Genomic DNA, 17861 nt, shown 5'->3' on the forward strand with positions numbered 1-17861 from the left:
TACATATAGCTGCAAACAGCCATGGACTATGCAGAGCAGTGCAAACAGCCTAAACCTGCTGTGATTTTCCTCAGGTTTGTGCTGCCTTGGGCACAATATACACGCAGTGACACTTGTGTTTGCGAGCACAGGGCAGCTCACTGGCCTTCATCCTACAGCCTGGTTGTTTCTAGAGCTCATTCTCCCAGTGAGGTGAAGGTAGAACCGCTCATTAAGAACAGCGGTAGGGCTGTGGCTTGCAAACACCTTCAAAAATCCCAAGTTACTTACACTTAATTAAAGCAGACTGTAGAGGAGATGCAAGCATTTGGTAATTTCATGGCGAAGCAAAGTTTCTCTTCTCTTTTTCATCTGCAGATTTTGATGAATGTTCAAGACCTCATATTTGTGGGGAAGGCTTTTGTATCAATACTCTTGGCTCATACAGATGTGAATATTGTGATAGTGGATACCAAATGAACAGGAGAGGTGAATGTGAAGGTAGGTTTGGACTCTTCACCACTAATAATACAGTAGCAGTTGCCAAGCCAAACAGCTACAGTAGGACAAGCTATTTGTTCACATTGACTGCTGTTTCTGATCTCAGAGAACTTTACATCTGTTTCTTTATTTTTTAAGAAATCTGGCCATTAGATGGAAATATTAAAATAACACAGATTTTTTTTCATGTTTAACTTAACATTTTTTGACCTGGTACATTTCTTTTAATTCCTTTCAATCTCCATTTGCTATTTGATTTCCGATGGAATGTCTTGGCACAGTGATTTTATATCTGTGTTCAGAGTTCCCTTCCCCAGTCCCTCATTGTGCTTATTTCCATGAATAACGTCTCTAGCTTAATCTTACTGCTGCATTTCTGTCGCAGCTACTTTCTTCATTTAATTTGCCTTCAGATCTTTTAACCTCCCCCTGTACAGCAGCCGAACGTGGCAGAATGTTCTAAAGGACATTGCTGTTTTACCTACAACAGCATGTCCTGGATGGTGAAGTTACCGTTTATTCATACCACAAAAACAATGCTAAATGTTACTGCTGTTTGGAATGATTCGCGTTGCCTGCTGTTCAAGGGAGAATTGGCACTACAGCTTGAGTAGCAAAGGGAGAATTCTCACAGGGCGCAATCTTAAATGAGAAGCCTTTTTGACTACTCTCTCGTCTTTTCAGTCATTTGATGCCTAGAACTACAATTCAATTCCTATTATTTAGATTTGAGACACTGCAAAGGAGTTCCTCTGCTATGGACAGAACCATCTTGCGACAGCTATTTTAAGAGCTCTTGCCACAGAATCGCATAACTTTGTTGTCAGCCCTCCTCTGCATACTTTACCAAGTTTCTATTTTAAAAAAAAAAAAAAAAATCTGTAACTTTTTAACATTTTAACAGGTAGTAAATGATAAGTTTACTTTTTTAAATTTGGAAAGATATATCCAGCAGGTATTTCATGTTACAGGATATCCTAGGACATCTGACCTTCAAAACTACAAATTATTTTTAGTGTGATGCTTTTGCTTTTTTTGCTGTTCTTTTTTCATTTTTAACTTGAATTGTGAACTAAAAACCACAAGCAGCCATTTCATTTTAAACACGGTTTAGCTCATGCTGTAGTCTAAGTTACTTAGGACAGAATAAAGCTACTGACATGTTAGGTTGCCTAGCAAATACGTGACTTAAAGCCGCTGTGGATATAGCTGCTCTGAGCATTGCTAAAAGAATCATCATTCTATTCAGACAATTTTTAAAAAAATTAAATAAATGTTTCACACACTCTGCTCTTAGAACTACTGTTTCCAAATCTTCTCTGTCAGTAGGGAATCTGCGATTAAAATAAACTAGAAGTCAGAATATCACAGTGCGTCAAATTTCTTATTAGCTTGTATTTTAAGTAGTGTTCTGGTAGTCACCATTTAACTTAACAACATGCAGTTTCTGAAACCAGATTCTCTGCTGAAATTTATTTAAGCTTGCTTAAGAGAAAAACCCTCTTACACTAAATCCATCAAGCCAAGGAAATGACACATTCGGGGAATCATTTCACCATGTCATTACACCTACACGTTATAGTCACCCTACTGACAGATTCCGGATTCCACAAATAACTCCTTTCCTCCTCCTCCCCACTTCAAAAACAAAGGCAAGAATCTTCCAAGCTGCACACAGTGCACACAGTTCACTTACACGTCCTCACCCCACCTGCGTTCTGCCTCCAAGCTATTCTCACTCAGGCTCTCTCATGGGGCTAGCTTGGGAAACAAAGAGTGCATATATGATTTTGGTTTTAAAGCCTGTTTATGTAGAACAGTGTTAAAGATAGACCTGAACATAATTGCATACAATTAAGTAGTCCTATAAAATCTTGTGATTTCTTTAGGCTTCAAAGCATTTAGACTTTATTTTGATTGAAAATTTCTGTACCAAATACATCATTCATGTTGTGTGTTTTGAGGGCAAATAGATTCCAGGCAGTGCTGAGAACAATTTTCAACAGAAGTGGATTTTTTTGTTAATTAAATTTTTAAAAAATCTCACAGCAGTTTCACTGAGGAACATCCACATTGTGGCAGCTGAAGAGGCCTGTTGCTGGTTTTATGTGAAAATATTCTCATCATGATTCTATTAAAAAATACGATATGCCCACATCCAGCGGGTTATTTGGAGCTGGCATATTGGAGCTTCAGTTGTCTGAAAGATGGAGCATTGTCCAGTTAAATTACAAGTGTTGGAGACTACACTCCTGTGAGCTTGTTCCCAAAACTAGGAATAAATTTCCTTCCTACTGTCTGTGCTGGAGTAGTCCTTACTTGCAGAAAACAACCACGAGTCTTGGGGCAGGGAAGGGACAGGAGCTTAGGAAGCCAGGTTTAGAGGTGATTTTGGCGACTTCATTAGTTCTGTGCTCTGCTGTGAAGCAAGTATTTGGTAGGAAAGATTATAATTATTCTGTAATTAAAGACCACATTATAAAATGATAGTCAAGTCTGAGAGCAGACTAGAATGAGGCTGCCCACACAGTTTTAATTCCAGCATCTTCTGATCATTGGTCACTTGACAGCAACTTGTGTTTGAAAGTCACTTTTATATGCAGTCTCTTTTAGGTGGCATGTATTGCATGTATTATGGGTTTCTTTGGTGCAGGATAGGAAGTTCTTGGTAGATGCTTAGAGCCTGGACAGGAGATTGATGAGTTTTTCAGGACTTGTCTCTTGTTTTGTCATGGGTAAACAAACTAGGACCTCTCCTCATGCAACAAGTCCCTCTCTCATCACCCCAAACAGTAATGTGTGTGTTGGTTGTGCTGGCTTTCAGACGTAATTAACTCCTTGCTCCCTGTAAACATCTTTGATTACTCTTCACAAAATTGAATTTATAGTCCACATAATACTTACATGCTGCATAACTCTAGGACACTGGAGAATGCTAAATTCCTCTTGGTTTTGAGAAGCCAGAGTTACAATTTTATTGTTGCAATGCACTTCCGAAGTTTCTTGAGACTTACTACAGGAAGAACCTCAGGACACTTCAATATGGTAAAAGTGTGATGTATGAAACGTTATTCTTACCTATCTAAAGCCAGAAATCTGATCTGCTCTATGTTACACTGCGAATCTTGAGTAGGTGCTCCATAACAGAAAATTCAGATTCGGTTGCATGCACTATGATCTAATTTATTTCTCAGAGATGCCCCCTCACAGGTACAAATCTGTGCAAACTTGTTCCTTCCTGGGTCTCTAGCAGGTAAAGTACACAACTCTTTAAATGTAACATGAGCACAGTTAGAATAACCAGATTCGTTCAGTGTGCTGTTATGGCTTTGACCGATATTTCCTTTTATCTTCTCTTTTGAAGACATTGATGAATGCCTGACCCCAACTACTTGTCCAGATGCACAGTGCATTAATGCTCCTGGTTCTTACCAGTGCATTCCCTGCAGAGTGGGATTCCGAGGCTGGAATGGACAGTGCCGTGGTATGTTCAGTTCTCTTCCTGTTCCGAGATGCTGTATTTCCTATTACATTGATGTTACAACCTGATGACGGCACTTGTGCCCCAGGTCCCCGTTTCATTCAATAATAATTGAAAATGTGAGATTTTTGAAATGACTGTTTTCTCAGACGTGGTATATATGAGGAAATCCTGGTTTACTGTTGGTGAATGAACATTGAATCTAGGCTGCAAACAACACAATTATAATTATAAACAAAATTATTGAAATAGAAAATAAAGAACTGAAAGGGATGTATTATCAATGAAATGCTAGTAGGCCATTGTTTGGAGGTATTAACAAATAAAAAAAAACGTGTGCTAACACATCAGTGTGACTGACAGGCTTTTCAATAGGGTATGGGAGTTTGCTTACAAAGCATATTAATGGAAGTTCTTAATTATCTTTACTTCCAACAAAGCATTAGCACATCTTAAAGCAGCTTGTCTCACTTCAGGTTTTTAGGATGGATTTCTCTTATCATAGTTTTGTTGATTTGTTTTTAAATGCTAGATTTTTTTTTCCAAATCAGTTTTTACTATTTGAGATATAAGTAGGAAAGAGCAAATGAATCCATTGTGCAAAAAAATAAATAATCTTTTGCAGTTTTGAGTGCCACTTCCTGAGGCACTACCAGAAACTTAAATTTTACCTCAGTTGTGAAGAATCTGCTGTCTGTTATGAATCCTCCTGTCCACTCTGTAACTCATGCCCTGTAATTTATGATGGTTGGAGTAACCATCTTGCCTAAACAGATGTATAATAACCTACACAGGGGATGTTTGTATTATCATTATAGGTCACATTGGTGGTGTACTTCCCATAGATTATTTCCTAATGGCTCCCAATTACTGTGACTTGTTTCAGTTCATTAAATTTCAGTCTAAGAGCATTGTTTTGGATGAAATAGCTCTGGAAGATGGAACATCTCCTGTGCTCCAGCTGCAAATGGACTTCTGATCTGTGGAGCAAGACTAGAGCCAGGTTGCAATGAAGCACCTGAAAAATGTATGGTGTGGCTGTCAGAGCCTCACTACCAGTTTTGCTGTACAGATTGCAGCTTTTTCAACCAGTTTATTTTCTGAAGAAGACATATTGTAGCAAATTATTTCTGTCTGAATATTTGCCTGTTACTATTTATGAACATGTCATAGTTGCATTATTTGGTCTTGTAATTTACTTATTGTGGAGGAAAGTATTTCTCAGGTAATTTCCTTTATTTTAGTGGACTTACAACAAGCTCATGTGGTTCACTTAGCACACATTACTCCACGTTCATCTTTGTTTTGCTCCTTCCCACCTGCCTGGATTCCTGCTTGTGGCACATGAACTCTGTTAGAAGAGCTTCCTCTTAATTCCTTTTTTAGAAAATGTAAAGTTGACGTAATTTTGCATTCTTTCCCTATATTAAGCTTGATTTCTATGCCTATTTATGAAAATAGCCTACTTGAAAATGCTACAGCATAACTTTGTTTCATTCTTGCTAACCAGGTTAGTAGGAGCAGAAAGAGAGAAAAGAAGTCACTGCTCTACTCAGATTTACAAACAGAACTAAGTCGCGTAAAGAATAGGTCTTTGTTCCAGGTTGCTGATACTTTTTGTCCTTGTGTTACTGCATGGTTTCCATTTTTCCTTTGTTTTATGAAATGATCTAAGCCTAGGCATCTCACTCACATCATTAGTGATGTGATCAGTCTTCATTTTCTGTTTATGCTAGACTTACGTCATGTTGGAAATGAGCCACACACATTTTAGTAAATGTAATGCAGACAGTTTGTCTTCAATCTGTAGCTTTGTAATTTGGTACCATTTAAATACCCTGGAAAGGAAAGTTTTTTCTAATTTATCTGTGAAGGCTATTTAAGTCCATTGTTCCAGAAATTTATTTCTGCTGTTAGTTTAGGTCATTTGCAGCTCTGCTGGTTTTCCCCAGTTCTGTTTTCGGTATTTTTTGTTGACCTCGCCTTATTCCTCTGCCTGCACTTTGTGCCCTAGAACGTCTAGTGTAACAATTCTGCAGTTCTTTGATGCTATTGATACTGTAATCTTCCAAGATTTAAAGCCAGGAACATGACCACTTTTGTTTAATAAAGGCAAGTCAATCGGTTCACTTCAAACTTATGTAGAATACATCCTCTTGCTGTTTAGGTGGTAATATCCAATGTGAGATGCATATCAGAAGAAATGAAAAATGTTACCTGCACACTCTGCCCCCTCCTTGTCTTGAAATTGCTGTTGTCCCTGGTCCCTCAATGTGTTTGTGTTGCACATACACTTTGAAATATTTTTTAGGTTTATTTGCAACCATTGTTTGGTTTTTTTTAATCTTTCACCACATTTTCACATTCAAATAAAGTATTATGATGTAGAAATAAAGTAGTATGTGAAGAAGGATAAAGTACAAGACAATAAAGTAGTATGTGAATCTAGAGCACACTTCTGTGTGGTGATGAATAAATGAAAAAAATTAAATTGACAAAACTTTCTGGACCACTTCGCCCTCATGGTTATCACTGTGGTGGATTTTGCAGGTATGTGGTTAACTAACAATATTCAGCTTGTACCACACTAGGGACCCCATCAGAAGGTTTCAGAACTAATACAGAGGTCAGCAGAGCTGATCCATATACCTCTAGGCCTGCTGTAGGGAGCTTCAATAGAAGCATAACTGTGCTAGACTTCATCTCAGAAAGTTTAAGTTCTATTGCTGGCTTTATGGGAAAGTATCTTGATCCTCAAGTCCTATCCAGAAACCAGAAATAATATTATAGGCTTCGTTTTCAAGTAGCTTGGACATAAGTAGATGAAGATGAATCTGTAAGAAGCAGGTTTGTTATTCAGTTGGACATTCACATGCCTGACTGCTGAATTAGGTTCGGTGCATTTTAACAAATTCTTGAATTAGAGCATTGATCATATACATTGAGAGCAAAGGTTGCGTTTTATTATTGAACTGCTGCAGCAGAGCACCTGTGGGTCTGTGCTATCACCTCTCGGGAGGATCTGCCGCTTGATGTTCTTGGCCAGGCTGCAACAGGGCATCTTATTTACAAAGTCAGAGGCTCCAGTGAGGAAAAAAGAATTGTCAGTCATTTGAAATACAGACAATAATGGTGATGTCGTTTGTGTCTGGGGTGAGATGGGCTTTGTCAAAGTGGGATTGTACAGGAGCTTGTAAAGTGCCATGAATGATAAATATATGAGGAAAATAGTTACTGCAGATATTCACAATAGATAATAAGAGCTATGATGATGATTTAAAGACCTCTAATCTGTTTCCAGCTCTCCCTTTGCTATAGCTGCCTAAACAGCTCAAGTGCCTCAAATAATAAGTAGTTTTACTCTTTTATGTTGATGTATTTTGTGTGCTTTGTGGTGGCAAAAGACAGGATAATTGGGAGTAATATGTTTTCTGGCACATAACAGGAAATAAGGTGTAATTCTTTTTCTGCATCAGTGAAGCTAAAATATACAGCTTTTTCCATACAAAGAGGGACATCTGCTTGCTGTTAACTACATCTCCAAAATAAATAAAACTTGAAAATTAACCTTTTTTTTTTTTAGTTGAAAACTGCTCCTAGGAAAAAGACAATATTGATTATTTTGGAATACTGAATTAATTCTGGCTGAGATTATAACAAAAGATGTTATTTATTTATATATTTGCCTTTTTCTTTGTTGATTTATACAAATTGCATTAGGAAGGAATTCTTGAAAGTTATTCTTAAATAGTAGCGTGGCAAATTTCATGTTGGCTAAAGTGAGTGGCCCATCTAATTAATACCCTTCTTTCAGAGAATGATGAAAGCAGGTGTCTATGGGATAGCTTATAGAAAAACAATTCTTTCGAGTCCTCCCGTAAATAAAGGATGATTTGTGACCAGGAAAAGATATCTTACTTCTAAGACCTTTTTTATAGTTTCCTTTTCTTTTTTTTTGAGCTCCTACTTCAGCAGGTTGGAGGATTCCGACCAGGGCACATGTCTTAATGGTTTCAGAGAGAACAGTTAGAAACACAGCCTTGCCGGCATGAGCTATGTCTGCTTTTCTGGGCTCTTCCTTGCGATAGCAGAAGGATTAGTGGTAATGGTTACAAGGTATTGGCAGCTGCTAGTGCTTTTATCACAGGTACATACCCTAAGAGGAAATCTGTGTAATGCAGAAGTGAGTGTGCCAGCATTTGCTGACCTATTCAGTATACTAAAGCTGCACTGTTTTCAGCTATGGTGGGAAACTGGGGGAGAATCATGGGCAAAATAATCTTATTCAGGTAAGGATGATGTGGATGCAGTCAAGGTCACAATATATAGGAAAACTGACTATAACCATTCTTATGGCAGAATTTGAATAAATTCCCAAGCTCAACTGAAAGATGGTTGTACACAAATTAATTATTCACTTACGCTTCCTTTGTATTCACAGATATAGATGAATGTCAGTATGGCAATCTTTGTACAAATGGACGTTGTGAAAATGTGGAGGGTTCTTTCAGATGTATTTGTGGCCAAGGTTTCAGACTCTCTGCATCAGAGGATCAGTGTGAAGGTATGAAAGAATATGATGAAAATTCATGAGGTTGCACTTACCTTTTAGATAAGATTTTTCATCTAATAATATTCCTTTTAATGGAGAAACAACAAATGTACAACACTGAAGCTAAATAACCAAAAACGTAAGAGTATGTATTTCCATTTTATGGCTTCCGTGGTCACATTGTAGATTTTGACATTTGTTATAAAACCAATCAAGAATGTGTAGTAATATTGGTATTGTTAAAATAGAATTTCAGCAGAATCCTTGGCATTTCTGTCATTTTGGAGGTTTGGGCACAGTGGCTTTTGCTGCCTTAATTGCTTTTTTTTCTCTTTTTTTTCTTTTATGTGGGTGAGTGGAATCAAAAAACCCAGGCTGCGCTCTCTTGGAGTCCCACAGCATTAGTTAACACTGACCTGCATTGGTGTCACTGCATTTCTAATAGTACATTTAGTGGAGAGAGAGTTTGGTGGTGTATTTCTAAGAAAGGTACCTGTATCTCCCAAGTGTCAGGTTCTACATTTCTTCCGCATCTACAGTTCCCATCAGGACTGCTTAAGTGGAACAAAATTAGGTCTGAGGTCAGAGCAGAGCAGACTGAGAAAGAACATAGAGTGTGTACAGGAGGCATGAATATCCTTCTCCTTAGGGAGCAGGGACTTCTTGAAACCTCTCCCCAAAGGTGAAAATCTGGTAGAATGTCTCCAAGCTGTGGGAGCACAGAGAAACCTGAATGTTTCTTGCCAGATGTTGAGTTTTCCTTCTTTTCCCTTCCTCCCACCCTTTCCTAAGTGTCTGTGTATAGCACCAAACACTTTCAGACTTCTGAGTGCTAAAAATAATACAGTAAAACTAAACGGTCGTTCATGTGAATTTGTCAGGAAGTTTGAAACAAAACATCAGTGTAAGTTAAGTGTCTTGAGCGAGTTAAATGTGCTGTCCAGGACACACAGCAGACTGGTCTTGGGGAAAGTATGTAGACAAAATTTGACTGCTTCCTCTGAGCCTTGCATGGAAAAGGGCCCTTGCCAAGCTGAGCTGGCATGTGCAGACTGTTCTTCTTAAAGTGAACCCTTCAAAAGTCAGGACCTGTAGACGTGCCCAGATGCTTCATGCAGCCTCACAGATTTTGGTGATCCTTAAATTCAAAACTTCTGTGGTTGCAAGGGACCATTACTCAAGAGGTCAAACCACATAGCCGTAACACAGACCTGAAAAACCTCATTGAGTAACTTTCTCCTGTTTGAATTGGAGTGTATTTTCAGAAAGACATTCAGCTGTTCCTAAATCCTAGAAGTGACTAAGAACTTACCATATCAATTTCTCTTCCTTAATGAGTATTTCATAAATAAGGGAGGGGAAGCAGGCTTCCTAGCTCAAACAAGACATGTGCTATGTTCTGAATTCAAAGTGCCACTCCCCTCCAATGTTTTGAGGTTTTCCTAGGAAAACTTAAGTTTGGTGTTCAAGTCCATCAGTTAACCCAGTCTGACCCCGGTTTATGAGAACTCAAGCGCTAAGGGATTAACTGTGATTGTGGAGGCAAAGAGACATTTCCTGACACTTAGAGGATTAATACTGTTACAAGGCATGTATTTAAAGGAGCCTGAAGGTACAATTTAAAAGGGGAACAGCCTGTCAGTGTGCATCTGAAAACCACACCCTGTGTTAAAAGGCGGTGATCCTGCTGGAAAGTATTTTGTGGGTTTTGCTGACTCACTCGAGCGGCTGTCTTGCTACCTTTGCCAGATAGAAAAGAAACAAAAGCAGCTCTCAAGCAGCATGTGTGTGTATTTTTGTGTCTGTATGTACCCGCTTGTGCTTGAGGGTTGTGTTGACAATATAAGAGAGAATGCTGAATGCAGTCATCTCAAGGAAAACACCCAATCTGCCATTTCATATATTTTGTGCATTGTATTGACTGTCTGCATTTGTTAATAAGACTAAAAGGAGCAGTACTGGCCCTCTCCTTTAGTCTTTTGTTCAGAATTGGTTATTGCACCACTTGACTGGTAATTGGTATTTTCACCATCTCTTTGCTACAGATATAGATGAATGCCAGCAGCGATCACTCTGTACAAACGGACGCTGCAGGAACACAGAAGGATCTTTCAGATGTATTTGTAGCCAGGGCTATGCATTATCAATGACTGGAGATCAGTGTGAAGGTAAGCATGTGAACTTAAGCTACCAATGCATTTTTCTCAATAAGATCTTGAATATTTCGGCTACAGACATGAACTCTTTAGAGAATGGGCCAGAAAGACATGTTGCTTCTCTTTCTTCCTCTATACTTTACTGTCAACCTTTCAAAAGTCCCTACATACACAGCCACATATTTAATGGGTTCTTAGAAATAGTCCCTGTCATCTTTCCACATACGAGAAATCAACACGTGTTTCCAACAGTAATACTGAAAGAACAGTTGACATTATTACCCAAAACAATTAAGCCTTTCCAAACCTTGTTGCTTACATTCTGACAAAGAGGTTCTGTATTACAGCATACACTATTCACTTGGGGCCCTGCTAAGCTGAAACTTCTTCTCCAGCTGGTTATGGGAAGCTGTAGCCAGCCACCATAATCCCACATGTGCACTGGCAGGAGAAAATATGTGTAAGGTGAGCTCCAGGGGGATCTGGTGGAGCTCACAGCTTTCAGTGTCTCAGAAGGCAGTCTACATACTGAGCTTGTAAAAACAAATAAGAAGTGAAATACATACAGTAAATATAGAGAGAAATGCCATGTTACAGAAACCAGAAACATTCTATTATCTCTCAAGTAAAACAATTTAATTGGCCAGTAACTGGCAAACAGGTTTTTTTCTAATGAATTATTTCAAAGGTACTCTTTCTTCTTCATCGTTGCCTATACCACCTGATAGGGAACATCTTTTGCACTCCTCATGGTCACCTTGAGCATGTGAGATTAGTCACTAGTGAGCTCCAGAAAAGATTGTAGCTCAGTTGCTTCCTTCTTTCATCCTATGGGGGAAAAATCTCTCAGTTAAGCTCTCACCGTACATGTGGTAATAGCACATAACAGGCATCCAGTCTCTGGTGTGTTTTCTGTAGCTGCGGATACCATGGAAGACACAGCTGCTCACTGCTGTTCTACCTGATAGTGTTCTGCTCCTAGGTTACCCTCCACACAGCACTCTAGGAGGCAGTTCCCACCTTCTGACCCACAGCAATAGGTCAGAAAACCTCCTCTTCAAGTCATCAAGGAAGAAGAGCAGTTCGCCCTGAGCCAACTAAATGCTGTCTTCTCAAGACAAACCTGTAATATCAGACCAGACTTTCCCATCAAGGATGAAACTGGATTGTCCACGTGTAATGAGTGACAGCATCTCTTGAGGTTCTCACCAACAAGGAATAAAGATATCTTATCAAATCTCCTCAGCACACTGATACACTTCAATATTGACCTGTTTGGAGAATCTGGTTGCAGAAGAACTTAAATACTATCTTCTCAGAGTTCCTGTTGAATACCAGCATCACTTTTCTCAGCTTCAGGAAATGTGGTCTGATGATGCAAGGCACTAGAAACTTGTGTCAAATAATTTTGCTCTCACCTGGCTTCAGGAACTTCATGATCTCTTGCAACAGATGCGGAGATGCTGTATCAAGAATCAAAGAAAAATGTGGTGGGAAGGGGTCAGTGGTCCATCCTGCCTCCTAAAGGCAGAACAGACCATATGGTGTCATTCCTGACAGGGACTCATCAAACATGCTCTGAGTAGGCTCCAGCGGACAAGATTGCAAACATCTCTTCAAGCAGCCTGTGCCAGTGCTTTGCTGTTCTTGTGTCAGGCTTTCTTTTTTTCCCAAATGTGTTATGGTAATCTTCTATTGCTGCAATTTAAATTATGAGTTCTTACCTCATCCACCTTAAACTAGAAAAGGTTCTTCCTTTCCTCTGCATAGGAGAGGGAGATGGTGAGAGAGTGGGATTTGTAACTGTTGCAAGCATTTTGGTTCCTTCAGCACGAAGCCTTACAAACCATCAAGTCTGCAGAGGCAGATTTTTGATTAGTTAGCATGTGTGAGGATATGAAATGGTCAATTAAACCATCCTGTAGTGAAGAAGAGCAAATGAAATACAGAAATTAATTGAAATCCGTTGTACTTGAGGACCAAATGTTTTCCAGAACTTCTCTTGAGACTGCTTTGGTGCGTTTCATACAGCCCAAGAAGTCATAGTAACTTCTGCTGCTCTCCATTGCTATGCAATGGCCTGTCAGGACAGGTCTCTGCTTTATCTTCATCTCTTTCTTGATCCTGTTCAAGGGCAATTTATTCAGAATCTCTCAAGGCAAAAGAATGATTGGATCATACAAGGAAAAAGGGTAAAACTGCTTCCTCACACCAGAGTCTATGTCTTATTTGCAAAGGTTTGTAACCAAACCTACAGCTTTTCCTCCCAGTGATAGGGTGGTTAATTTCTGTAGAGACATTTTGTTCACTGAAGATTTTCATAAGTATTACAACTACTGCACAAAATCTATTCACCTCTTGAAGTGGAAGAAATTCTTCTGTGCTTTCATTATAACCCTTCAATATTTTTTGAAGTACAGGATATTACAGACTGCTTTTTACACCTTGGAAATTAAGCTTGAACAGACTATGCTTGTTCTGCTGTCAGTAAGAATGTTTTGTGCAGCTGATTTATCTGCTATATATTCACTTCTCATGTTTTTCTTTACCTTGTGATGTAATTGTTTTTGAAAGCTACTTGAAGTATTCAGTGCACATTTAGGGAACTCAGTTGACTACAGGTTTAAATCTCACATTCTTTTCATATCAGCGGAGCTCCTCAGCCTCACAGCCAGGTTCCCATCTTTATGAAAATGGCTTTCTGCCTGACTGTTAGTTCAGCCAGCTGTGTGCATGAACTGCAGGGCAGAACTCCCATAAAGAGAAAATCACCTTGAGAAGACATCCAGCATTTCTCCATGTGATGGCCTCTGATTTTCAGATTAGCTTATTTACCAGAATGTTTTCTAATACTTCACAGAGAAAGCAGGAAAGAGATGACAAAAACTGTGGGTATAGCATAGCACAGCTGTGTGAAGAGAACAGAGTGATTCAAATTCTGTCTAGTTTCTCAAAGACTTAGGGATGGACATTTGTCATATCAGAGGATACCCAAAAATGCATCCTGCTGTAAAGCAAATGTGATTGGCAAATCACTTGCAAGAAATGTGCGTATTTATTTAATAAGCATTTCTTCTACTTAAGAATTTTCTTTAAAATGTAGCAGCTCAAGAAACAGTTTACTGGTTCAATCATTATATACTTGTGCAAACTTCTTGGGATATTGCAGAATTCGGCAGAATTATGCTGTGTTCATTTTCAGCTGTGCTTCTGGCAACTCTCTGGCTGAAGCTTTTGTCTGGAAGTCTTTACACAGTATTTCCCTTGTTTAAGAATAAAGGTTATTTGCAAATAATTGTTCCATACGTTGGTGTATGCATGTATATGTGCAGTATACATGTTCTGTATGCATCCTTGCACTGATCTCTTAACAGAATGAGAAAGCTGGACTGAGACCTTCATACTTTCATTTCTACCTGAGAGTAATAATCCATATGTCCATTCCTGTTGTAAAGGCCTGGATACCCTGTTATCCAGGGCTGAAGAACTATTCCCTTGGGGCAGTACCTGTAGGGACTTTCTATTTTCTGCTTGGAATTTGGTAGCCTGGAAGTACATGACCATCCACAGGTGGGCTGTGTGCACAAACTTTCACTTGAAGATAGAAACAGAGGTTACTTCCTAGTAGTCAAAGGTCTTCAAGATGCTTGAACACATGCATGTTTGTTTTCTTTCTGCCTTATTCTCTCACTCAGCGTCTTGTTCTTGAGATAAAGTGACACTGAGAGTATCTGCCCTGTGTTGCTCTTAGTATGAGGGAACACAAAATGTGGATGCACCTGTGGCCTTGTCTCAACTGACAGGAAGTATGAATATGCACCAGTTGGACTATACATGGATTATACATCTCAAAGAACTTGGGCTACTGGAAAAGAGCCTGTCTGAAGCATAGGAGGCTCCAGTGTTCTCCTAGGAGCCTTCAGAGATTTTGCTAGCCAAAATGCTCGAGACGTGCACGTGTAAAGAGTGGCAAAAAGCACTGAACATCTCAAGCATGAGTTTCTGTCTCTGATTTTTCTGGAGATTCTTGTGCAGCGACCATAAGACCTGTGAAAAGTTGCATTGGAGAAAGGGAGGTTTGCGTCCTATACAGAATATAACGCATTTTGACTGAATTTGGCAGAAGATGCCTTTTTGTTGTGAGACTTGGCATTACCTCAGCACAAGGGAGTCATTAATTTTTTTCCATGCTCCTAGTCAAAATTAATTGCTGTTTTAATAAACACAATGAAAATTATTATAAAACATGGTTATCAAAAGGTCATAACTTTGTCAGCATTAAGTGTAGTTTTCTCTGCAATAACATTTCTTCATGTAAGAACGCTATCCCTGTGTGTTATTTTTATCAAATAGATTAAATCCCAAGGATAGTTGCACTCCAATATAGTGTGGTCTTTCCAGAGATAAGTGTAGAAATGAGGTCATGTCCTCTTTTTTGATTACAACTGTTATTCATTCCTTCAGCACAGGAAAAAGTTACAATTCTAATCAGCTAAAATCCATGCTTAAGAAGTCAGAATAATTAAAGGCAGTAAAAAAGTCTTTGATAACAGTTTTTCAAAGGAAACTATCTGCATTATCAGAGCAATAAACTCAGTGAGTTATGAGGTAGAGCATTGTGAACGTAGGGGAAAGGTGTTTATGAAATGCTTCTTTTATTTGACTCTTATTTTCTGTTTGCTTTTAAAATGTAGAGGACCAGTCATCAAATACCTTGTGATCTTTAGCTGTAGTGAAACAACTGTATAAAATCACTGGAATGTAGACACTTGCTGAGTTAATCCTGTACCTGCAGTAGCTGGGTTCTGTTCCCTCCACTGGGCTGCCTTTGAGCCCTTTGAAAGGCAAAGGGAAGAAAAGACTTTAGGTGCAGACAATGCCAATGTCCTGTTCTGGAAATATTTGATTACTATATATCCAGTTTGTATCCTGAAACTTGCCCTGCTGTGTGTCAGTGAGCATGTATGCTCTGGGTGTCAAGAGAGGGGGGCAGAGCCTGCAGGCCTGAGGCATGGTGCTGGGAACGGGGTGTTTGGGCAGCCAGGAGCTGGACCCTGCAAGCCCTGACACTGGAGATGGATTTACAGCTTGAGTGCAGTGCTGTGCAAAACCAGCTATTCCGCTTTGTGACGAAGCTGCTAAGCCTGCAAATGGCCGTACTGCAGCGCGTGAACTGCATAGAAAAGTAGGCGTAGGCACAGGGTGGTCCTGGCCTACAAGCCTCCTGTCCACACGGTTGGTTGTGAGTTGTCTCCGCAGGCACGTCTTGTCTGGTGTGACACACCAGCTATGCTTGGGCTTGCCCATGCTCTCGGGGACGGCTGAGTCAGATCACTTCCGGCTCAGAGATGTCTGTGTAGTGATCTAAACATATCCAAAGGTGCAGATTTTGCATTAGTAGGCATTTCTTGTGCCTGTTTTCTGAATGTGTAGCTGCTTGGATTTCTTTTGAACTGCATGACTGTAACACAACATTCACCATTATAGCAGAGCATGGTATAAAGATCTGTTAAGGTAGCTTTCATGAGAGATGCAGATGGCACGTTAGACATGTTTGCTAGGTATGAATGACATATGAAGTCAAATTTTAAAGCTCTCAAGAAATACAAAAAGTTTGATGATATGAAGAAAGGCAAATTAAAAGGATAACCTAAAGTACACTTTATTTCCACACACAGACACACAGCATTATTAAAAAGCATTGTAGCTTCAAGTTCCTACATTAATATCAAAGTATCGCTATTAAAAGTTTCATCAGTTTTTCCATAATCTAATAATTCAGTTACATTTTTATTTCAGATGTTGACGAATGCCTTCAAGACAGTGATATTTGCCGTGGAGGAAGCTGCATTAATACTGACGGGTCTTACAAATGCACTTGTCCAGATGGTTTCCAGCAGATAGCGAATAGGGGCTGTCAAGGTATGAAATAGCTATAAAAATACCTGTGTCATTATTATAAATGTGCAAGTTTGGAAGCATAACTTCTGATAGTCACAGATCATGCTAAGGACGAAAAACTCATTTATCATTGTACTTTCTTACTCTTCTCATAATTTATTGCTCTGGTAAATATGTGCTGAGAAATTATTTCAAGAGGCTGAAATCTCAACCTTCATAACTTGAAAGAGGATCTATATTAGAACTAACAGAGATACAGTGCTGCAATTTCCCAAATCCTGGAAACATATATTTTGACAGAGCCTCTTATGTTTGCGAATCAGTGATGTAACAGAAAAAGCAGTACAGTTAGCGTCAAGTCACATTAGATAAACCTCTCTCACCTCTGAAACACTTGCACTGCTTTGTGAAAGATGGGTGGGGAAGAAGAGAGTGTGTTATCTGAGGCTGAGTCACATTGCCTACCCAGAAATATACTTACCAGGTTTTAGTTCTGAATGATCCCAACCCCATGTTGGCTCACACGTAGACATGCCTCATGACTCCCTTTTGCCATCTGTTTTTATGAATCACAGAATCACAGAATGTTAGGGGTTGGAAGGGACCTCAAAAGATCATCTAGTCCAATCCCCCTGCTGGAGCAGGAACACCCAGATGAGGTCACACAGGAAGGTGTCCAGTGGGTTTTGAATGTCTCCAGAGAAGGAGACTCCACAACCCTCCTGGGCAGCCTGTTCCAGTGTTCTGTTACCCTCACTGTGAAGAAGTTTCTTCTCCTCATATTTAAGTGGAACCTCCTGTGTTCCAGTTTGAACTCATTACCCCTTGTCCTATCATTGGTTGTCACCAACAAGAGCCTGGCTCCAGCCTCGTGACACTCACCCTTTATATATTTGTAAACATTAATGAGGTCACCCCTTAGTCTCCTCTTCTCCAACCTAAAGAGACCCAGCTCCCTCAGCCTTTCCTCATATGAGAGGTGCTCCACTCCCTCAATCATCTTGGTTGCCCTGCGCTGGACTCTCTCCAGCAGTTCCCTGTCCTTCCTGAACTGAGTGGTCCAGAACTGGACACAATATTCCAGATGTGGTCTCAGCAGGACTGAGTAGAGGGGAAGGAGAACCTCTCTCGACCTACTGACCACCCCCCTTCTAATACACCCCAGGATGCCATTGGCCTTCCTGGCCACAAGGGCACAGTGCTGGCTCATGGTCATCCTGTTGTTCACCAGCACCCCCAGGTCCCTTTCCCCTACACTGCTCTCTAATACACTGTTCTCTGACTTATACTG

General features: G+C 39.7%; 1 protein-coding gene across 1 annotated transcript in view; it reads left to right on the plus strand.

Moving 5' to 3' along the window:
- LTBP1 (latent transforming growth factor beta binding protein 1) overlaps nucleotides 1–17861 on the plus strand; it is a gene marked incomplete at both ends in the record, with an annotated part of 196334 nt that overhangs the window by 136646 nt on the left and 41827 nt on the right. The window contains 5 exons of the mRNA XM_080340785.1: nucleotides 358–480; nucleotides 3845–3964; nucleotides 8403–8525; nucleotides 10559–10681; nucleotides 16469–16591. Of these exons, the coding sequence (XP_080196911.1) occupies nucleotides 358–480; nucleotides 3845–3964; nucleotides 8403–8525; nucleotides 10559–10681; nucleotides 16469–16591 (612 nt within the window). The remainder of the gene's footprint in view (nucleotides 1–357; nucleotides 481–3844; nucleotides 3965–8402; nucleotides 8526–10558; nucleotides 10682–16468; nucleotides 16592–17861) is intronic.

This window comes from Nesoenas mayeri (assembly GCF_963082525.1).
Source record: "Nesoenas mayeri genome assembly, chromosome: 3".
Taxonomy (NCBI): Eukaryota; Metazoa; Chordata; class Aves; order Columbiformes; family Columbidae; genus Nesoenas; species Nesoenas mayeri.